Genomic DNA, 24,970 nt, shown 5'->3' with positions numbered 1-24,970 from the left:
AGGGCCAGCCTTAGATGAATGAAAATATACTATTGATAGGGTTACAGCACATCACTTCTCTTTTTACGCAAGACCACATCTATGATATTCAAAACAAAGAAAAGTGCTGATGATGAATTAAAACACATCAGAGCCATTATTATCAGAGATTCAATAGTGGTCATTTGAGTGGATGCTACAGGCAGCACTGACACCTAATTGCTTGTTACATGTATGAAGCCTAAGTTGAAAAGGTGTTTAACTATTATTGTTGCAATTATTCCATTTTATATTTTACAGTGTATTGTTGAAAATGGTTTCAATATAAAAAAAAAAGCAGTAGATTGAACAGGTAGATTTGCAGCTGGCAGATACTGGTGGAAAAAAAAAAAAGAAAAAATTTCAGGCTAATCTGCAATCTGCCCCCTTTTTAGGTTTATAATAAAAAAAAATATATATATATATAACATGCCACTCAAATGAAATGAGCCTTGCACATCGGGGATCTGGTGTTATATGGGTGAGTAAAAGGCTTAAGAGAGTGCCATCCTTCTGCTATGATAGTATTAGACAAAATGGCCTTCAGCAAGCATGTTTCTTCACCAGAGAGGGTTTTAAAAACATTTTAGAAGGGTCTTCTTTCCCCTAAGCATTATACTGGAGTGTGGTTCCCACACCCTTATTGGGACATTGATGCGAATTGCTTTTAGAAAGTATTGTAACAAAGCATGTTACGATGTTTCCAATCACTGGAAACAGGGAAAATGAAGTAGCAGAGCCTCCAGGAACCCTGTATTCACTTCTGCAATCAATCTCAAAGGGATCCATTCATTCAGGGGCTTGGAACTCCAGACTAAAGATGGGACAAGTTTGAAGGTATTTAAACATTCTCTAAAAGTTGATCAATTCTTTGGTTTATCTTTTCTCAAAGAAACAGTAAAATCACCAAAGCAAAAAGTTGAAACAATGCTGTCGCATCTCCCACGAGTTGCCAAATTGGATTTTGGAGTCAGTCATAACCATGGCTGATATCACAACCAGACCTCTTTAATAAGATAACTAGCAATGGGTTTTATTCACTAAAGCTGGAGAGTGCAAAATCAGGCTCACTTCTGTATAGAAACCAATCAGCTTCCAGATTCTATTGCCAAAGTTTAATTGAACTCCTGAGGTTACAATTGGATTGGTTTCTCCGCAGAAGTGAGCCTGATTTTTCACTCTCCAGCTTTAGTAAATAAACCCCAATGTCTAAACTGCAGTAACAAAAAAAAACAGATTTAACCTTTCAATGATATAAATTTAATAAAGTGAAACCAGAAAGTTTAGTTATTCCTATCACATTGCTATAAAACCATTAGAAAATTAGAGAATTTGGCAAAGAACTAGGAATGGGGGTTGTTTTACAGTCAATTCACCTTTAGACCCAAGAAAAAAAAAATGAAAGCTGCATAAATCACTTCATAATTCACACACAGTATTTTTCTTTTACTTTATAACAGTAGGTGCAAAAAAAAAAAATGTAAATGACATATCAGCAAGCAGCAAAAAAAAAAAAAAAAAAAAGGATGCGCCCCGAAGGACAGAGCAAAATGAAGAAACATGAAAATATGAGAAGGAAGGCAGTTTAATATAAAGGAGATAATTAAAGAAGCAAAGAAAATAAGAAAATGCATTACAATCAATGTTTTAAAGTATATCAGTGGTCCCGCACTTTGGGAGACACTGCACTAGTGTCATCCTTTATAGCTTGTACCTACTGTAGTGAAGAGGGAAGAAATATATTCACACACACAGACAGCAGAGAAGGGATTGCAGTCATGTGACAAGCACACAGACAGGCTGACAGTAAAGTGTGTGCCAGGATCTCATTCTGGGATTTCATTTCGCAGCAGATCCAATCGAGAAGGAAAGCTATGACAGGCAGTGAAAGTCATTTACCTTGAATTAACACTGCTCAGGACTACAGAGAAACGTGCAATCTGATGGCAGATAAAAATACTCTTGGCACACCCATCTCACACAGCACTCTATGCCATCTCTGGCTTTTATTTTGATTGCTCTTTTGTTTTCTTCCCATTTAAAGGTTTTGAATTAAACAAAGCTTTTAAAGCCTTCATCTCTCAAATCTTTCATACTAGAACATGTGCATTGTTGATATATTTTGGTTGATCTGAGTAGACCAATGATGAAGAATGTAATGTTGTAGACATGTGTAAACATTAAAAGTGTCAATGTAAGCTGGCATGTTACTGACATGTCCCATGGTGAAGAATGAGAGCAGAAAAGTTTCTTTTAATAAAACAAGGTACATAAAAGAAACAACTGAGTGCTTGATTCTTACTTAAAACACTGTTTGTAACAATCCATACAAGTTTACTTAGGTTACCTATTTTATATTTTCATAGCTCGTTATAGAATACACATTAAATACATGTTCTCCCCTACCCCTATATTGTTCCTAGCACAGAGGCACTCACACCCGTTCTGGATAAAAAACACAATCTCCCATTATTTGAATATAGGATACTGGGAATTGGTTCACCTGGTGGAAATCCATGCACACACATAGAAAGAACATATAAACACCCTGCAGGGTCTATGGTATAAACGGACACCAAGACACCAGTGCTGCCATGCTAACCACAAAAGGCTAAGATACACAAGTGATATTAATCTTATAGAGACTATCACTTTAAAAGACGATATGTGCCTGCTGTACTTGTATGAAAAAGTATTCAGTTCTCTTTGTATTGCTTCATTTGTGTAAAAAAACACAGGGTAGATTTACTAACACTGCATGGTGCATGGTAGCCAACAAGCTTCTAACTTCAGATTGTTCATTAAGCTTTGGCAATAAAACCTGGAAGCTGACTGGTTTCTATGCAGAGTTGCCCCAGATTTGCACCCTCTGGTCTTAGTAAATAACCCCCCCCACCCAGTGTTCTTGAAAGTCCCTATGCTTTCTTATTAAATACTGACCGCAATAAGCACGAGAACACAATAGGGTTGATTTACTAAAGCAGTGCTCGACAAAACCCGGTCGCCAGGTCGCATTGGCGACTAGAATCAGCGACCTTGCGCCTGGGGCAGCATAGCTGGGGGTATCCCGTCTCCGTGGACACCCCCCCCCCCCCCCCGCGCGATCGCGTCGGGCCGCGCCGCAGGCGGCCGGTAATTGAGCCCCCGGCTTTGAGGCCTTCTGTGATCCTATGGTTCCTTCTGGAATCTGGCGCCCTCTTGTGGTGGCCGTTGGAATTACAACCAACAATGCTAATGGGCCAGTCTTTCTCCATCCCTTTACTTAGAACCCCTAAACAAAACCAAAAAAAAATATATATATATATATATATATATATATATATATATATATATATATATATATATATATATATATATATATATATATATATATATATTAATATATATATTATATTATTTTATATATATATATATATATATATTTTTTTTTTTTTTTTATTATTTATTCTAACACCCTAGAGAGTAAAATGGTGGTCATTGCAATACTGTCTGTCACACCATATTTGCTCAGAGGACTTACAAGCGCACTTTTTTTGGGGAAAAAATTTTTATTTAATAAAAAAAAAAAAAGACAACAGTAAAGTTAGCCCAATTTTTTTTTTTTTATATTGTGAAAGATAATGTTACGCCGAGTAAATCGATACCCAACATGTCACGCTTCAAAATTGCGCCCGTCATGGAATGGCGACAAACTTTTACCCTTTAAAATCTCCATAGGCGACGTTTAAAAAATTCTTCAGGTTGCACGTTTTGAGTTACAGAGGAGGTCTGGGGCTAGAATTATTGCTCTTACTCTACCGATCGCAGCGATACCTCACATGTGTGGTTTGAACACCGCTTTCATATATGCGTTCGCTTCTGCACGCAAGCTTGGCAAGACAGGGCGCATTTAAAACAATTTTTTTTTCTTATTTTAACTTTTATTTTTATTTTTTTCACTGTTCTTTAAAAAAAAAAAAAAAAAATGTGTGTCACTTTTATTCCTATTACAAGGAATGTAAAAATCCCTTGTAATAGAAAAAAGCATGACAGGTCCTCTTTTATATATGAGATCTGGGGTCAGAGAGACCTCACATCTCATATTTACACTAAAATGCAATTTAAAAATGTCCCTCTAATAGCTATGGGCAATGACTTGGAGACAGGTGGGGGGCTGGGGGCTATCTTCCCCTCACTCGTCTCCATGTCAGGCCAGGGACAGGTCCAGATCGCCGTCACGGACCTGGCTCCTAACTTTTTTATCTGGCTCCTAGATTCCAAGCAAATTTGTCAACCCCTGTACTAAAGGCAAATAAACTTTGCACTTTGAAAAGTGCAGTTGCTCCAGAGCTTAGTAAATGTGGTAAGGCTTCACTTTACAAAGAATACCCAATCACATGCAAGGAAAAAAAAAAAAATTTTTTTTTTCTTGGACATGATTGGATGATGGAAGTCAGCATAACTTCTTTACCAAGCTCTGGAGCAACTGCACTTGCAGAGTGCATTTGCACTTTGCAAAGTGCACAATCTTCTTGCCTTTAGTAAATCAACCCCAATGTGTTCAGTACTCAGGCTACTTGCCTCCAATGAGAAAACGTATCCTGACCCTCCTTCCCCAGCATAGCCAACTGCTGTTTCTCTGTCTCTAGCTCTCATGCAGCTGAGAACAGAGGGAATGTGATCATGTATTTAAAAACAAAATAAAACAAAAAAAAAAAACACGGTATGTGTAATGCTTTTTTAGCTATATACAAATGTTTTGCCTTTCACTTCTGTTTTAAACTGAATGAGTTCTTTCACAAGCTGAGGGTTTACATATACTTTAAGATTCAAATTTAAAAGGCAAAGTGACAGAATTTCATGGGAGCCATGTCAGCATACAGTATCCTGTGTAAGCTCTATGTCATATTGTTGGAGCATATACAGCGTTGACAACATCTCCTCTTCAGAAGACAGTGTTTGGGCCTGGCTATTAGGCTGCCCGGGCCCAAACCCTGCATCAGTAGAGGGGGGCACATGCTTTCACATACTCTGAAGAGTAGGACTTTTCATGAGGACGTGGACAGAGCAACAGAGAGGCGGGGTTGGTGTGGTGCACCTTTTTAAGATACTAAGCAATTTAACCCTTTGCATACATCTGCCTTTTATTCAACACACATTATCCAATGTGCTACAAATGAGGTGAAGGCCAACAAATTGCTGGTAACATATAATAACAGTCACCTACGTAGATCATCCTCCCCAGAATCACATACAGAAAAGCACCGAATATAAAAAATAAAATCACACCCAGCAAGCTCAAATCTCGCCCCATCAATTTGACACCCCAGATATGCCTCATACCATTACAGGGTATGTTTTAATGTAAAAAAACGCTATGCAAGACCTGTAGTTTTGTACATGGCAAGAAACGATTTACTATCAAGGGAAAAACCTACAATATCAGTGAATTTTATAACTGTTCACCCGATTATGTGGTGTATTGCCTCAGCTGCCCCTGTCATCAACTTTATGTACCGTATATACTCGAGTATAAGCCGAGATTTTCAGCCTCTTTTTTGAGGCTGAAAGTGCCCCCCTCGGCTTATACTCGAGTCATCGCTGTCTGTCTGCCCGATCAGCGTGTCGAGCAGACAGACAGCGGCCATTCTAGGATTCAAAGGCCGCGCCTCCCTCTCCGCCTTCGCCTGTGATAGGCGGAACACTGAATTTCCCAGCAGTCTGTGTTCCGCCTATCACGGACATCCTCTCATCCTCGTCCGTAGTATGAAGATGAGCGGACGTCCATGATAGGCGGACCACTGACTGCTGGGAAATTGAGTGTTCCGCCTATCACGGACATCCGATAGGCGGAACACTCAATTTCCCAGCAGTCAGTGGGAAATTGAGTGTTCCGCCTATCACCGACGGAGGCGCGGCTTTTGAATCCTAGAATGGCCACCGACGAAGAGCTGAAGGACGGAGGCTCGGCTCGGGACGGGCCGGGACGGGCCGGGACGCAGGCCGGGCCGGGACGCAGGCCGGGCCGGGACGCAGGCCGGGACGGGACGCAGGCCGGGACGGGACGCAGGCCGGGACGGGACGCAGGCCGGGACGGGACGCAGGCCGGGACGGACACAGGCTGGACGGACACAGGTAGGCTCTACTGTGTCTTTACTGTGCCTCTCCTGGAAATGAAGAAATCAATGCATGTGCCCTATTCCATTTTTCTTTCAGTTTGTACCATATGGAACCCATTACTTCAATGGCTACTTCCTCTGACTGGTGTTTATGATGATCAAACAATGTTTAGCAAATAATATACATACACATATGCTTATTATAGTGCTTTTGTAACAACAGCAATGTAAAACCTTTCTATTACTGGTGTTACTGGTTTATTCCTTAGTAGCCTATTTGACAGTTGTTTCTAATTCCTTAGGGCAATTTTGATATATTAATGAACCAATCAAACTAAGGTGGGAAAAAGCACACACACACACACGGATGCATGCACACACACACACACACACACACACAGGGATGGATGGACACACACACACACACACGGATGCATGGACACACACACACACACACACGGATGCATGGACACACACACACACACACGGATGCATGGACACACACACACACACACACACACACACGGATGCATGGACACACACACACACACACACACACGGATGCATGGACACACACACACACGGATGCATGGACACACACACACACACACGGATGCATGGACACACACACACACACGGATGCATGGACACACACAGGGATGGATGGACCCACAGGGATGGACGGACACACAGGGATGGACAGGCATGTCTCACCCTCGGCTTATACACGAGTCAATAATTTTTTCCAGTTTTTTGGGGGTAAATTGGGGACCTCGGCTTATATTCGGGTCGGCCTATACTCGAGTATATACGGTAAGTCGTACTATCCGCCCCCTCCGGCAGAGTTTTGGCAAGCATTGGAGGAAGGTTAAGGAAGGCAAAGATGAACTCAGTGTTCCTCGTCACTTCTCCCAATATCATATCAAACTGTTATGCCACGTACACAATTTCGGCCAGCAAAAGACAGATGAGAGCTTTTCATCGGAAAACGTGACCGCGTGTATGCTCCATCGGAATTTAACTGGCCGAATGCCCGCCAGCAAAAATTTGAGAACAGGTTCTCAATTTTTCCGATCGTGTGTATGCAATTCCGACACGCAAAAAATCACGCATGCTCAGATTCAACTACGAGACGGAAGCTATTGGCTACTGGCTATTGAATGTCCTTTTTCTAGTCCCGTTATACATGTTGTACATCACCGCGTTCTTGGCGGTCAGAATTTGGTGTGACCGTGTGTAGACAAGACAGCTTGAGCAGAATTCCGACCTTTTTCCAACCATAATTCCAATCGTGTGTACGCGGCATTAGAAATATGTATTCTCACACAGATTTACTGTGCAAGTGGGTGCCATTCATACCACGTTCAATGGAGAAAAATCAGCCTATCACTAGACAGATACTATATCCAAAGCAGGTTGGGAAAAATACCGAATCTGGTCCTGGTAGTGTAGACATATGATCATATTTATCAGACATTGTATCACTGCTCATTATTGGTTAGACATCTATCCTGCTATCCTTATTCACTAATGTGGTTTAATTGAAATGTACCAATAACATAACTGAACATTTAATCATCTATCTGTAGAGGACTCAGGGCCTGTTTGGTTGCTGTGAGCAACAAAGACACTTATTCTTTCAGATAAAAAAAAAATAATAATTATTTTCATATTCAAGTTTTCTCCAGTCCAGCTGTTTATAAAATAAAGCCTTTATAATCCTTGAACAGCCACAAACATATAGAGCAGAATTTGCTGTTGAGCAACAGCCAGAGGACTGTATCTTGTTTATTCCCACTTCATGATAAAACAAAGGACGATCGTTCTCAGAGGAGCTTGCATTCTTTTCCCCTTTCAAAGCAGAATACTATTATTTTGACTTTGCTCAATTGTTTCAGTCACTTCTGGCAAACAGGAAGATAATGATGATAAACACTTATGAACGCAGCAAAAGAAATGATAAATTCTATGAATCACCCTGTAATGGGATCTTGGTGTTTAACATTTGTCTAGTGATCTCACGCCTGAAACCACAAGTCACGTTATAAAATATACAGTCCCGGGTGGAAATGGCCTTTTCAAGTTAATAACCCGCTGGAATAAAGTTAGTCAATATGTTGATTTTGAGATAAAAAAATACCTATTTTACGGTATCCTAATTTAATATATTTAAAACATAATTTTATTTGCTTATGTGGGCGTTACCTGAAAATTTTAAAATGTATGAAGGAAAAAGATGCATATTTTCTGTGCCAAGATTTAACCACAGTTTTATTTTTATTTTTTGTTTTTTTATAATAGCCATGAAAAAAGTCATTTCAGGTCATTTTGACTAATTCAATTTTACCTGTTTCCCACACAGAACAAGATACCGAGATACCACAAAGCTGACATATTTAGATAGGAATAAATACAGAGGAGTGGAAGGCCCACTTATGGGTACAGAACATGCTAACCCTGCTACTAGGGACCTAATGTCCTCAGAAAAATTTCCCAGCATGCACTACTGACTTAGGGTAAACTGAATGGTCACACTCTCCAATCAAATTGTAATAGTTGGCTTAAATCAAATTGTAATGTGTTCCTTGTATGACTGTTTTAAAGTAAGTCGTGAAGTATTATAATAAAACAAATTTTACATTTTTCCTTGATAGTGTGCAAGAAAATGTTTTTAACTCGGTTGTCTTAAATAATGCAAATAAGAACAAAAAAAAAAAAAAAAAAGAAGTGCGTTATCACATATGATGAATGGACAATACAATTTGAAAATTACGATTGTAAAAATAAGTCAACATTATAGCTGAATTCTAGTGCCAGCTGCATATCTGTGGAAATATTCTGCAATAAAAATAAAAATTCTTTATGTTTGCATTATCGGTATAGGCCATACTGCAGGTTGTGCCCTCACACCGCTGGCTATCACTGTACCTTTCGGCTATGTTACCTGTTTCTCTGTAGAGCTTATGCACTTCTTGTAGCTCTGTGCTGAGGTCCTTCATCTCAGCTCTGAGTACATCGTTTTCTTTCTCCTTTTGATTCATTTTTTTCTGTGCGTCCTGGATTCTTTCTTCCAATTGCTTGACCAGGCTGTCAAGGTGCTCTGCCTCAGCCGCTTTTTCTTTGATACCTTCTTTTGCCTGCAGGAGATCGCCTTCGGATTTCCGCAGAAGGTCATCTCTTTTGCTTATTGCCTGTAAAGATAAAAAGCACACAAAAATGTATTTGCCACTACAGACAATAGATGGTAGACTCACATCCATCTTTAGACAGCATCAATATCAACAGAATTAATAATAAAAAAAACACATGCATAGCAAAAGAGAAAAAAACTATGCAAACCACAATAATGACGTGCACAGTATAGTAACTATCATGAGTGTTTTCATATGGCAGACCTAAACTCAAAAGTAACCAATATTTCAAGAGAATCATCAAAGTTTTTAATAATGGTAGATATTCTGATCGAAAATTATCTAATATTTACCTTTAACAAACATTTGCTTTGTCAATTATAAGCCAGAGTATTTTCCCACTTCCAGAACAAGCCCTTTATGCCAACGGTTCAGTAGAGGTGTGGGAATGACAATCCATGCAAGTGGTGAATGGATGGTCACCACACTACTCTGTCCTGCTAAAATAAGCCCCTCTAAAGTGCTTGGTCACATAGCCAATCTCAATCACAACACCTACATTTAAAGAGTCCCCCCTATGAACCCTTCAAAAAAAAAAAACCTGGTTATAGAACTTTAGTGCAAACGTGTTTCCATATTTTTGTTGATTTCACGTTTCCATCATAGATCGCCTTTTTCCACTTTGTTCCGCTTCATGTATAAGAGGGTTATTTATCCAAAACCCAAAATCTATGTTTATATTTATGAATGCCTTTAGAAAAAAAAAACATACAACAGAAATACAATTCCTCAGAGTTAAGCAATTACTGTTTGTAAGTGTGAGTAATTATTTAACTGCTGTAGTCTCTGCTTGGCATATTGAATACTGAACATGTAAAATTTCATTTTAGGAATCACTCAAAATGTTTTCTTTTTAATTCTGTTCTCCAGGCTGTAATTAGTTTAATCTGGTTTTCTTTATTGTAATATTTCATTGGCGTAGGTTTCAAATCAATTAATATTTTGTACTCATCATGACTGACTGGTATTTATTGGCTTGTTGCCACACCTTGATTCTCTATCACATTCAATCATGGCTCTTTTAATCTGAATATTTAGTACTCTTTCATGTCTTAATTATAGCAAATTGCACACAGTTGGCACCATTTCTTGAAATTAATCCCAGAGTACTTTGTTTCTGTCAAGCAGTCAAAGCCCCGGAGAATAATAGTAAATGTTATTGCAGATCTAAATTTAAACGACTGTCTATGTCTTTAGCACAACCCTTTAATTATTTGTGAAATTCGTTTTAGTGGTTCAAATGTTAAACGTCCTTTATTGAGGGTGTTAAACTGCCAGCGCCAACAAATAAAATAAATATGTATTTAGTTATGGTATTAACAAATAATGCAATTAGCTTGACTACTGTCATTCCCCAGGTGTTTAAAGGCTAAAAGGCACAGGTCCTCTTATTATTGCTATTATTAATATGGAAAATCTGTAGGGAAAGGTCTTATTAAAGTAGAAAATCCCTATACTCAAAAGTTTTACCACTACTACAATGACATTTAAATATTTACTTTTTGAGCATATTCATTGAAACAAGAACTGACAACAGGAAAGCTCGTCTTTCAAGGCAAAAGAAGGAACCCAGCCTAGATGTGCATACCATTTTTTTTTTATTTTGCACCAAAAAATGATTGAAATGGTCTGTACTATATTTTTCTTACAAACATTGGTAACGTTTTAATTTCCATCATCACTATTTAGAATTCAAGCTTCTTTTGGCAAATAGGTATTGATAACTAGAATTACTCATGGGAGGAAAAAGCAAAAGTTGTTGCATGAATGTGACAAACAGAAGTTTCTCTTGAAAACCAGGTAACAAAGATAAATCTGCTCACTAGAACCAACCAGAGGCCAAGGCTTTGTCAAAATTGGGTATGATAGTTGCCATATTTTGGATGATGAAATAAAAAGCAAACCTGAAAGGGTCAGCAATTCCACTCTTTCAGCCAAAAGAATGGGTGTAAAGTAAAAATGTTTTGCAGGACAGCATGAATAAACAGATGTGTGTATCATACAGCTATATTTACTATTCCTTCAGAACTGCCCATCCCTGGGGAATAGGTGTATCTAATCTATGGGGAAATGATCAGCAGATTAGGTCTATATAAGTCTAACTGATTCACAAAAAAAATTAATAAATAAACTTCCTCCTGAAAAGAGTATGCCCACAAACACTCATATCGAAAGAAGCATTGAAACTGGGTTTAGTGAAAATGACCAAGACCTGAAGTGGGCCTATACTGAAAGGTAAAGTGTCACTAAACATTTGATATTACATAAAACTGTCTATTCAGAAATCAGTCATATCTCACTGTCAGCTATTAAAATCTACTAGGAACAGTCAAATACATTTTCTTTTAGTAATACACCTTGTTTCCCCAAGGAGGATTCTTTCCCTTCACTTCTGGTCTGTTGATGCAAGCAATGCATGTATATACAATCGCGTGCACTGCTATCATGAAAATACAAACCCAATCATCTTTGCATGGCTGATCTAGCTATACATGCACCTCCAATTGAGAACTACAGTGTGGGGTTTGCTCTGTTTCTGTTCTTCTGCTTCACTGTGAAGCCAGTAAGCAGTGATTCTCACCAATGGGCAATTACTTTGTTTTTACATGTTACATATTAATGTAGTCCATGTTGGCAGTGTGCCTAGGTTCCAACATTCTTCGGGACCACATATCAGTGAGTGTAACTACCCTCATAATGGAAATTATAGCTGTACGTTTTTTATATTTATTTTTATGTATATGCAGACTGATGTTGTCATTTTAGGAGATACAGGTGGCAAATCAAATATTATTTTATATTAGGTTTAATGACACTTTAAATATATATAAACGCCTTCCAGGTGCGGATTCCACAGGATCCAAAGGTGTGCCTTTTGGGTGTGATGGATGATCTCCCGCTGGAGGCGCCTGTTAGGGAGGCCTTCGGGAGAGCTCTTTTTCAGGCGCGCAAACTTATCCTTCAACACTGGAGAGCGAGTGACCCCCCGAGGTTGAAGGAATGGATAACTCAGATGGGGAACGTGTTAAGTATGGAAAAGTATATTTACCAACACAGAGGCCGAGCGGGACACTTTGAGCGACTGTGGGGACCCTGGCTTGATACCCCCGGGTTGTCACCTCTGGAGCTGGTTATGGGACGGTTGCTTAGTTAGGGAGTATAAGGAAGGCCATACGGGGGTATGTGTTGTTGTAGGGGGGGGGGGGGCAGGTAATAGGGCTGCGGCCCGACTGGACAATCTTGACCTGTACCTGTGGTGTCCTGTTCGAATAGGGTGATACTTAATACCGCGTGCGGAGTATGACTTTGCTATGTACAAGGTGTCTTTATGTGTATTCTGTTTGACTATGTATACTGCGCTGCTTATGTGATGACCTGTGTGTGTATTTGTGTGTCAATAAAATCCGTTTTGATTAAAAAAAAAATATATATATATATATATATATATATATATATATATATATATAAACTGTTTTACTGAGATACAAACTGAGGAGTAATCTAAAGGTAAAGTATTTACCTTTACTTTAGAAGACACTGATTCAGGTTTTCTTTAACTCTGCTCACATAACCAAAAAAGCATTTGTATGATGTATGACAGGAGAGGATCAGAACTCAGCCTGGCTGACCAACCTATCTATTCATATGAGATCATGTGAAAAGTCCAAAAACTTTTGGTCACATGGTCAGCACTGAAAGGGTCCAGGGGAAACATTTTCTCTAGAAAGGGTATTTGAGCCCTTCTATTAGTTTTCATTTACAGAACCTAAAATGTCCAGATAGGTTTAAAAGAAGCCTTTATGAGAAAACATAATAGTGCTAATTGCCTAACTGACAACCCAGTGGCTTTAATACCTTGAGTCATTGTCCTGAAACAGGTATGCACATCAAGTAAGTCAGAAGTCTATTACTTTACATGCTTGCTCTGAGTCAGTTACTTAAAAAGTGTTGAAGACAGGTGGTCAAGCAAGAAAGCTCATGCAGCAAGCAATTTCAGAAAAAGAGGTCAACACTGTTGAAATATATGCAAACCTTTACCAGGTCAGTTTAAAATAGAAATGCAAGACTAAATATTTTTGTATGCGTGTCCACTATATAAATATATATACCTACAAATACATATTATATATAACATTTTAAAGACCCTTTGTTTTGTTGTTTACTCTTTTTTTAATAAGTGATCACATGGCCTCTGTTCTCAGCTGCTAAGGGGCTAAGAGACATAGGGATCTAGACTCCTTGTAAATATAGTGCGGGGGGGGCATTGACAGCAGCTATAAGCACAAAGTCCAGTGAAGAATGCAGGGACAGAAGTTCACCGTGAGTAGCTGGACAGGGAGAAGTGTCAGCAGGAGGCAGAGAAACAGCAGCACATTGATCATCCCATTGAAAAGCTGTGCGGGGGGGGTGTGAGCAGAAGTTTGACCACTGGAGTACAGGCAGGCTATACTCCCAAGTAGAATGCAAAGAAGAAATCTGACCACACTGGGATGTGTTTCCATCTCCTGACACAGTCGGCTTGTAATAGGAAAGCCAGAAGAATAGTAGGATCACTAGGTATTTCACACAAAGCAAGCAATGTACAGAAAACATAATGCCTTTTAAAACAAGTTAATCAGACACATATCACAAATGTAAAATTTTGGGATAACATACATTTTAAAAGTTGTTGCTTTAATGTTTCCTAGATTAACATTTAATTTAGGGCTACATACCTAAACAATGATAAGTTACATTCAAAATGTAACTGTTTACACCAACTTGAAATGATATAAAGGCTTTAGAAATGGGTTGTAGCTACTCTAGTACACTTTTAATAGTCCTGATGAATGTAATATTAAAAGACCTGCAAGGACAGGTGGCATCAGGTTGAGCTAGATGCAGTTTGACAGCTATAAATTCCCAAATAATTTCCATTTTACATTTTAATTGCCGATAAGAGTTGCATAACGAAGAACAGTAGTAAAATAATGAAAGGAGGAGCAGCTTGCTATTTTGTGATACGTCATCACTTTTTTAGACAGGTGTCTTTAAATCATTTTCACAATATCAGACCTACAAGCCCCAATACCCTCTCAACTGTCCAGGATCTTTTGTGACTGATCCCTCTATCACAATTAGGTCATTTATTTTTTCTCCCCTTGACCACCAACATTTTATACCTCCCACTGACCAAAGTCCCCAAAGCCAGGCTTTTTTTCAGACCACTGATGCTGGTCTTTTTTTATCAACCACTGACCACCAACACTGAGCAATTTTTACTCCCCCTGACCCACGATGACAGAAATTTTTCCTTCTTCTGACCATCAAAGCTGGAGAATTTTTTTCTCTCTCTGACCACTGATGATTGACATTTTCTCCACCCGTAGACTACAGATGTCAACCATCTTTATCCTGCTGACCAACATAATAAGTGGCAATATGGCAAACACTGCTGAAGGCTGCACTTTATACAACGGGGTGGATTTACTAAAAATGGTGAGTGAAAAATGTGGTGCAGCTCTGTATAGAAGCCAATCAGCTTCCATGTTTTTCTTTTGTCAAAGCTTAGTTGAACATGCTGAAGTTAGAAGTAGATTGGCTGCCATATACATCTGCACCATATTTTGTACTCTCCAGTTTTAGTAAATCAACCCCTTTGTATTGAATATAAAGTGCTTACCGCTTTACATTACATACTTCTGAGTATGGTGTTTATTATCTCAACAGTTGCTGATTGCCAAGTAGTTTGAGTATTTTAATGGAGTTCTTTAAGGAAGACTTAGACAAAGTGTTAGTTTTTTGTGCATGTTGTTTTATTATTATTTTTTTTTTTTTTTCTTTTTTTAAAGATAATCCTTTAGGTTAATGGGTCTCTACGAAACACTCACTTGTGGTAAAGTAAATCCTCCTTCTGCTATGTGCAGGAATTACTTCTGATCATTTATCCCCACACCAATCCCAGGACACAGCCCAGCCACCCCATCAGCATAAAGCAGGTGATTGACAACCTCAGCTATTCATATTTTCCTATGAGAATGTGTAGAGGAATGGGGGTCCATTCCCGCCACTCTAGTCTAAGGCTACACTCAGCTCTCCAATCTATGCTGTGCAATGTGTGACATCAGATCCTCATTCCTCATCTCTTGAAGTGCTGTGTAAATTGTGCACTTTGAAAAACTGTACAGAAGCGAGGGCTGCAGATAAACAGGTACAACTTATGTAGGAGAATTTGTTCTATATTTGTGTATCATCTGAAGCCAGTCACTTCAGTGGGTATGTGTAAGGGTTTACAACCACTTTAACCACTTGCCGACCGCCGCACGACGATATACGTCGGCAGAATGGCACGGGCAGGCATATGGGCGTATATATAAGTCCCTGCCTGCCCGCGGGTGGGGGGCCCGATCGGGCCCCCCCCCCGGTGCCTGCGGCGGTCGGCATTTCTTCGAGAGCGATCCGGGATGAGGGGGCGGCCATTCATTCATGGCCACCCCCTCGCGATCGCTCTCGACGAATGGAAATCCCCCGTGACATCACTTCCTCTCCTGTAATGTAAACACAGGAGAGGAAGTGATGTATTCTCTCCTCCGTGTCGGTATTTTCCGTTCCGACACGGAGGAGAGCGGATCGGTGAGTTGCACCAACACTCTACACACACAGTAGAACATGCCAGGCACACTCACACCCCCCCTTTACCCCCCGATCACCCCCCCAATTACCCCTGCCCCCCAGTCACAGTGACACCAATGTCATTTTTTTTTTTTTTTTTTTTTTTGCATTGGTGTCATTTGTGACTGTAATAACTGTTAGGGCAGTTAGAGTTAGCCCCCTTTAGTTCTAATGTACCCCCCTAACCCCCCCAATAAAGGTTTAACCCCGTGATCACCCCCCGTCGCCAGTGTCACTAAGGCTGGGTTCAGATTGCAGCGGTTTATGAGAACGAATGTGATTCGCACCGCACTGCAGTGCAAATCACATCCGATCTCTGTGCGATTCGAGTTCAGCCATTCGCCGCACCCGCCGCACCCGCCACACCCGCCGCACCCGCCGCAAATTCGCACGGGACCCTTTTTTTGGCCCGCAGCAGAATCGGATCGCATGGGTGTTCACACCATGCGATCCGAGTTTGCAGATCGCACTGCGATATGCGAACTGATCTGGGGGTGTCAGTAACATTTCACTGACACTCCCAGCAGTTCGCATAGGGCAGTGTGAACTGCCGCTGGGAGGCATGCGATGCGGGAACCCGCCGCGGATTCGCGGCGTTTCCGCATCGCTCCAGTGTGAACCCAGCCTAATAAGCGATCATTTTTCGCCGTATTAGTGTCACAGGTGACGCTAGTTAGGCAGGTAGGTATTTAGGTTCGCCGCAGCTTTTTATAGCGCCAGGGACCCCCATATACTACCGCATAAAGCCCCCTGATTGCCCCCTAGTTAACCCTTTCACCAGTGATCACCATATAACTGTTACAGGTGACGCTGGTTGGTTAGTTATTTTTTTATAGTTTCAGGGCACCCGCCATTTATTACCTAATAAAGGTTTAACCCCCTGATCACCCGGCGGGTGTCATTTGTGACTAATAACTGTTAGGGCAGTTAGGGTTAGCCCCCTTTAGTTCTAAGGTACCCCCCTAACCCCCCCAATAAAGGTTTAACCCCGTGATCACCCCCCGTCGCCAGTGTCACTAAGGCTGGGTTCACATTGCAGCGGTTTATGAGAACGGATGTGATTCGCACCGCACTGCAGTGCAAATCACATCCGATCTCTGTGCGATTCGAGTTCAGCCATTCGCCGCACCCGCCGCACCCGCCGCACCCGCCGCAAACTCGCACGGGACCCTTTTTTTGGTCCGCAGCAGAATCGGATCACATGGGTGTTCACACCATGCGATCCGAGTTTGCAGATCGCACTGCGATATGCGAACTGATCTGGGGGTGTCAGTAACATTTCACTGACACTCCCAGCAGTTCGCATAGGGCAGTGTGAACTGCCGCCGGGAGGCATGCGATGCGGGAACCCGCCGCGCATTCGTGGCGTTCCCGCATCGCTCCAGTGTGAACCCAGCCTAATAAGCGATCGTTTTTCTGATCGCTGTATTAGTGTCACAGGTGACGCTAGTTAGGCAGGTAGGTATTTAGGTTCGCCGCAGCTTTTTATAGCGCCAGGGACCCCCATATACTACCGCATAAAGCCCCCTGATTGCCCCCTAGTTAACCCTTTCACCAGTGATCACCATATAACTGTTACAGAAGACGCTGGTTGGTTAGTTATTTTTTTATAGTTTCAGGGCACCCGCCATTTATTACCTAGTCTCACTAGTGTACCCCTAAATTTAGGGGTGTCTACTTTCCAAAATGGGGTCATTTGGGGGGGGTTTGTGCCATCTTGGCATTTTATGGCCTTCAAAACTGTAACGCCCTTAGAAAGCCTGAAGGCGGTGCTTGGTTTTCGGGGCCCCGTACGCGGCTAGGCTCCCAAAAAGTCCCACATATGTGGTATCCCCGTACTCAGGAGAAGCAGCAGAATTTATTTTGGGGTGTCATTTCACATATGCCCATGGCATGCGTGAGCAATATATCATTTAGTGACAACGTTGTGAAAAAATAAAAATAAAAAAAAAAGTTTGTAATTTTCCCGCAACTTGTGGCAAAATATAAAATATTCCATGGACTCAACATGCCTCTCAGCAAATAGCTTGGGGTGTCTACTTTCTAAAATGGGGTCATTTGTGGGGGTTTTGTGCCATCTTGGCATTTTATGGCCTTCAAAACTGTAATAGGTAGTGAGGAGTGAAGTCAAATATTTACGCCCTTAGAAAGCCTGAAGGCGGTGCTTGGTTTTCGGGGCCCCGTACGCGGCTAGGCTCCCAAAAAGTCCCACATATGTGGTATCCCCGTACTCAGGAGAAGCAGCAGAATTTATTTTGGGGTGTCATTTCACATATGCCCATGGCATGTGTGAGCAATATATCATTTAGTGACAACTTTGTGAAAAAATAAAAATAAAAATAAAAGTTTGTAATTTTCCCGCAACTTGTGGCAAAATATAAAATATTCCATGAACTCAACATGCCTCTCAGCAAATAGCTTGGGGTGTCTACTTTCTAAAATGGGGTCATTTGTGGGGGTTTTGTGCCATCTTGGCATTTTATGGCCTTCAAAACTGTAATAGGTAGTGAGAAGTGAACTCAAAAATTTACGCCCTTAGAAAGCCTGAAGGCGGTGCTTGGTTTTCGGGGCCCCGTACGCGGCTAGGCTCCCAAAAAGTCCCACATATGTGGTATCCCCGTACTCAGGAGAAGCAGCAGAATTTATTTTGGGGTGTCATTTCACATACGCCCATAGCATGTGTGAGCAATATATCATTTAGTGACAACTTTGTGTAAAAAAAAAAAAAAAATATTTTTTTTGTCATTATTCAATCGCTTGAGGCAAAAAAATAAAATATTCAATGGGCTCAACATGCCTCTTATCAATTTCCTTAGGGGGTCTACTTTCCAAAATGGGGTCATTTGGGGGGGTTTTGTACTGCCCTGCCATTTTAGCACCTCAAGAAATGAGATAGGCAGTCGTAAACTAAAAGCTGCGTAAATTCCAGAAAACGTACCTTAGTTTGTAGATGTGACAACTTTTGCGCAAACCAATAAATATACAATTATTGACTTTTTTTTTACCAAAGACATGTGGCTGAATACATTTTGGCCTAAATGTATGACTAAAATTGAGTTTATTGGATTTTTCTAATAACAAAAAGTAGAAAATATCATTTTTTTTCAAAATTTGCGGTCTTTTTATGTTTATATCGCAAAAAATAAAAATCGCAGAGGCAATCAAATACCATCAAAAGAAAGCTCTATTTGTGGGAAGAAAAGGACGCAAATTTTGTTTGGGTACAACATTGCATGACCGCGCAATTACCAGTTAAAGCAGCGCAGTGCCAAAGTGTAAAAAGACCTCTGGTCATTTACCAGCAAAATGGTCCGGTCTGAAAGTGGTTAAATGTGTTACTTCAAGACACTCCCAATATTCAGTGCAATTTAGCCACACCCACTTGACTCCTTTCCAGCATGTCCCTCTTTCTCAATTTTTTGAGAATGTAATAGGTCAAAAAATTTTGAGGACACCCATGAATGCTTGTACAAATCCAGAAAGCCAACCTGTACACAGCAATCCTTTTAGTAAATGCAAACCTGCAGCTCTAGGCTTGTTAGGCCATAACAGGTGAACCCTTCTAAATTGCCATAATACACTATATATACTGATAAGGACTACAATGCACAAAACAGCTACGCAAACTTTATAACAACTATAGAGTCGTCTTTATAAGAAGGATTTCCTTTTCTATTTTCTCAGTTTGTAGCTAAAGTCAGAGAGTCATAAGATTGACATACAAATAGTGATGGACGAACTTCCGACGGGACGTTTCGCGAACGCGAAATGCGAACGGACCCAAACGTTCGCGAAACCGACCGTTCGCCGCGGGCCCCATTGACTTCAATGGGAGGCGAACTTTGCAAACCTTCATGTCGAATTTGCGGCCACGTGGTAATTATTAGGGGGTAAAACGTAGTCCCACCATCTGGACAATGACATAATACATGTATGAGGTGAATTTGGGATCGATAACTACAAGCATTTTTATTTTATTTGGGAAATTGTTCTAACAATTCAGGACTATGGAGCTAATGAAGGCAATGGAGGAGAGGGAAGGTCAGGGACCAGGGTAGGCAAAGAAGAGGGTGCAGGAGATGATCACCAGCAGCGTGACATACCGGAATGACACATGCACCGTGATAGAGGCATCTGACAGCAGCACCGTAATACAGAGCACTGACAGCAGCACCGTGACATACAGCGCTGACAGCAGCACCGTGACATACAGCGCTGACAGCAGCACCGTGACATACAGCGCTGACAGCAGCACCGTGACATACAGCGCTGACAGCAGCACCGTGACATACAGCGCTGACAGCAGCACCGTGACATACAGCGCTGACAGCAGCACCGTGACATACAGCGCTGACAGCAGCACCGTGACATACAGCGCTGACAGCAGCACCGTGACATACAGCGCTGACAGCAGCACCGTGACATACAGCGCTGACAGCAGCACCGTGACATACAGCGCTGACAGCAGCACCGTGACATACAGCACTGACAGCAGCACCGTAAGCAGCCCCAGGAGGAAGTCAGCACAGCACAGGGATGGTGTGATCCCCTCATAATAAGAACCCCCAGGAGGAAGTCAGCACAGCACAGGGATAGTGTGATCCCTTCATAATAAGAACCCCCAGGAGGAAGTCAGCACAGCACAGGGATATCATAAGCAGCCCCAGTAGAAATATGACACCGCTCAACCTCTTCAAAGAGGAGGGTAGGGGCATATAGTACGGTGTGCTTTTTTGGGTCAAGGAAGTGAGCCAAATGAATTAAGAAGGTCTGTGTGCTTGATTAAAAAAATAGTTTATAGACATATACATGGTCTACTGGTCACATGTGTTGAATTCCTCCGAGATCCATGCCTCATTCATTTTTAGAAATGTGAGGTAGTTAACACTGTGGTGAGCTAGGCGAGTACGCTTATCGGTCACAATCCCCCCTGCTGCGCTGAACGTCCTTTCGGACAGGACACTGGATGAGGGGCAAGCCAACAGTTCGATTGCAAATTGGGCAAGCTCTGGCCAGAGGTCAAGCCTGCCCACCCAGTAGTCTAGGGGTTCATCACTCCTCAGAGCGTCCACATCGGCCGTTAACCCAATGTAGTCGGACACCTGACGGTCTAGGCGTTCCCTGATGCTGGATCCGGATGACACCTGTCAATGGGTCGGCTGAAAGAATGACCTCATATCCGAAGTCACCAACACATCTTCAAACCGGCCTCTTCTTGCAGGCGCTGTTGGATTGGTACCCGCAAATCCTTCTCTGGGAGTGGGAATTGCTCCTCTGCCAGCGCACGCAAAAGCAGAATGCAGCATTTCTCGAAGCAAGGCCTGGAAGTGCTGCATTCTGACAGCCCTCTGCGACGGCGGTAACATTTCCGCCATTTTGTGTTTGTACCGGGGGTCTAAGTACGTTGCCACCCAGTACTGGTCCTTGACCCTCATGCTTTTTATACGGGGGTCCCTATTAAAACACTGGAGCATGAAGGCCCCCATTTGCACTAAAGTGGAAGCGGTGTGGTGGCCTGGCTCCTGCTCATCATCCAGGATAATGTCGTCCTCTTCATTCTCCTCTCCCCATCCTCGCACAACAGGGATCCCAGAAAGGTTTAAAGCATGCTCTTCTTGCTCCTGCTCATCCGCCCCGGCACCATCCTCCTCTGACTCCTCATCAGACTCCTGTTGTTGACTTGTCTCAGATAGAGTAGCCCCCCCTGGGAATTCATCCAGCATTGCGACTTCCTCATCTTCCCGCTCCTGCTCCTCCACAGCCTGATCAATGACACGACGCAATGCACGCTCCAGAAAGAAGGCATAAGGTACCATGTCACTGATGGCGCCATGGCTGCGACTGACCAGTTTGGTGATCTCCTCAAATGGCCGCAGAAGTCTGCATGTGTCGCGCATGAGCAGCCACTGGCGCGGTGAAAAAAAACCCAGCTCCCCAGAACCGTTTCTTTCGCAGAGTTCATACAGGTAGACGTTAACTGCACGTTTCTGCTGGAGCAGCCTATCAAGCATATAGAAGGTTGAGTTCCATCGCGTCGGGCAATCGCAAATAAGACGTCTGACCGGCAGATGGTGTCGCCGCTGAATGTCAGCAAGGCGAGCCATGGCCGTGTAAGATCTTCTGAAATGGGCCGAGATTTTCCTTGCCTGCCGCAAGATGTCCTGGACCCCAGGGTATTTGACAAGGAATCGCTGCACGACCAAGTTTAAGACGTGTGCCATGCACGGCACGTGCGTGATTTTGCCCTGTTTCAATGCGCTAAGCAGATTGGCACCGTTGTCACACACCACTTTACCAACTGTCAAATTGAGCGGTGTTAGCCACTCATCTGCCTGTGAACGCAAAGCTGAAAGGAGTGCCGGGCCAGTGTGGCTCTTTGCTTCCAGGCACAACAGACGCAGCACGGCATGGCAACGTCTCACCTGGCATGTGGAATAGGTTCTGGGGAGCTTGGGCGGTGCAGTGGAAGAGACGCTAGCAGCGGAAAAGGAGGAGGCAGCTGAGGAGGAGAGGGAGGAGGATGGAGTAGGAGGAGGAGAAGAAGAGTCAGGCCTGCATGCAATCCGTGGCGGTAAAACCAAATCTACACGGGTGCCACGGGTTACATGCTTGACGGCCGTCAGAAGGTTCACCCAGTGGGCAGTAAAACTGATATACCTTCCCTGCCCGTGTTTGCTAGACCACGTGTCTGTGGTCAGATGTATCTTGGCACCGACACTGTGTGCCAGAGATACATTCACTTGCCGCTGAACATGGCCATATAGCTCTGGGATGCCCTTCTCTGAGAAATACTTCCTTCCTGGGACCTTCCATTGTGGTGTTCCAATGGCCACAAATTTGCGAAAGGCCTCCGAGTCCACCAGTTTATATGGCAGTAGTTGGCGGGCTATGAGTTCTGACAAGCCAGCCGCCAACCGTTGGGCAAGAGGGTTATCCGGCATCATCATTTTTTTACGCTCAAACATTAGGCCCACGGAAGCCTGCCTTTTTGCAGAAAAATGTGAGCTTGGCGTGATGGAAGGTGGAGTGGAGGACAATTGTGAGGAGAGAGGAGAAGGAGAAGTAGAAGACGAGGCTGGACGGTGAGAGCCTGCAGTGTGGCTTTGTGTGTTCCGTTGCTCCCACTGGGCTCGGTGATGGCTGCTCATGTGCCTTCTTAAGGCGGTCGTTCCTAGGTGAGTATTGGGCTTACCGCGACTAACGCGTTGACTGCAAAGATTGCAGATGGCAACGCTATTGTCAGCAGCGGACACGTTAAAAAAAGCCCACACTGCGGAGCCATGTGCCGGTGTCCTGGGAGCGCCAGATGTGACCGTACATGGTCGATGACTCGCTCCTGATACATTTGCAGTCTGCTTTGTCCCTGCTGTGCAATGTAAGTCATTGCTGCTTCTCCTCCCTATCTGCTGGTCCATATCTCCCTCTGAACTCCCCTCCTCTTCCTCTCTTGTGGGCACCCACGTGACATCACTAGACACGTCATCATCAACGTCACCTTCCCCACCGCTATAAGTAGAGATCTCGGAGTAGGCAGCAACACCGGGGACCAACCTCCTCCTTGGGCTGATCTGGGTACTGGCGTCAGACTGCTGAGTAGCGCTTGTTGCTACCTCCTCTTCCTGATCCAATACCAAGAGTGGCTGCGCATCAGAAATGTCCTCTTGATATGGATCGGAAAATAATTCCAGTGACTCAAGCGGAAGGTATGTGGTGGTGGTGGTGGTGGTCGTGTTGTTGGTGGTAGTGTCTTTGGGGGTGCACATAGCAGAGAGTGAAGAAGAGGGTGCAGATCGAGAGGATGAGGAGGGTGCAGAAGAGTAAGGCTGAGCGAGCCACTCAACCAAGTCTGGTGCATCCTTTAAAGTAATTGAACGCACCTTCTGCAACTTCCCACTTTGGCTCAAGCCTGTTGCTCCTGCCCTACCCCTACCACCCCTGCGGAAGGGCCTGCCTCTTCCTCTGCATGTCATTTTTTAAATGACCCTGTGACAAAACTCTTAGTCCCTATACCGCTGAAGGACTGCTGCAGTATAGGTGAGCGGTCAGCAGTGGTGCACGTCAACCCTATCTATTGTGGACCTATAGCGGTCCTTACAGAACAGCAGACTGTACCGCACTCAAGCCTATGTACCGTAGCACCCTATACCAAGTTACCAGTCCTTATAAGAACTTTTGTGGACCAAGCAGGTTGTGTATTAGTGTTTAGCAGACTGTACGTCAGTCCCTATACCGCTGAAGGACTGCTGCAGTATAGGGCAGCGGTCAGCAGTGGTGCACGTCAACCCTATCTATTGTGGACCGATAGCGGTCCTTACAGAACAGCAGACTGTACCGCACTCAAGCCTATGTACCGTAGCACCCTATACCAAGTTACCAGTCCTTATAAGAACTTTTGTGGACCAAGCAGGTTGTGTATTAGTGTTTAGCAGACTGTACGTCAGTCCCTATACCGCTGAAGGACTGCTGCAGTATAGGGCAGCGGTCAGCAGTGGTGCACGTCAACCCTATCTATTGTGGACCGATAGCGGTCCTTACAGAACAGCAGACTGTACCGCACTCAAGCCTATGTACCGTAGCACCCTATACCAAGTTACCAGTCCTTATAAGAACTTTTGTGGAACAAGCAGGTTGTGTGTTAGTGATTAGCAGACTGTACGTCAGTCCCTATACCGCTGAAGGACTGCTGCAGTATAGGTGAGCGGTCAGCAGTGGTGCACGTCAACCCTATCTATTGTGGACCGATAGCGGTCCTTACAGAACAGCAGACTGTACCGCACTCAAGCCTATGTACCGTAGCACCCTATACCAAGTTACCAGTCCTTATAAGAACTTTTGTGGACCAAGCAGGTTGTGTATTAGTGTTTAGCAGACTGTACGTCAGTCCCTATACCGCTGAAGGACTGCTGCAGTATAGGGCAGCGGTCAGCAGTGGTGCACGTCAACCCTATCTATTGTGGACCGATAGCGGTCCTTACAGAACAGCAGACTGTACCGCACTCAAGCCTATGTACC

The 24,970-nt window shown here is 43.0% G+C and overlaps 1 protein-coding gene across 2 annotated transcripts in view; it reads right to left on the bottom strand.

Annotated features, from left to right (window-relative positions):
* The window catches only part of LOC143997335 (uncharacterized), a 585,170-nt gene that overhangs the window by 375,464 nt on the left and 184,736 nt on the right, over positions 1 to 24,970 (bottom strand). For both annotated transcript variants that reach the window (XM_077492911.1, XM_077492912.1), the window contains exon 12: positions 9,061 to 9,307. In XM_077492911.1, the coding sequence (XP_077349037.1) occupies positions 9,061 to 9,307 (247 nt within the window). The remainder of the gene's footprint in view (positions 1 to 9,060; positions 9,308 to 24,970) is intronic.

Source organism: Lithobates pipiens, unplaced genomic scaffold (genome assembly GCF_037356315.1).
Source record: "Lithobates pipiens isolate NorthernLeopardFrog02 unplaced genomic scaffold, aLitPip1_a1.2 Scaffold_19, whole genome shotgun sequence".
Lineage (NCBI taxonomy): Eukaryota > Metazoa > Chordata > Amphibia > Anura > Ranidae > Lithobates > Lithobates pipiens.
This window is presented reverse-complemented; position numbering and strand designations above follow the sequence as displayed.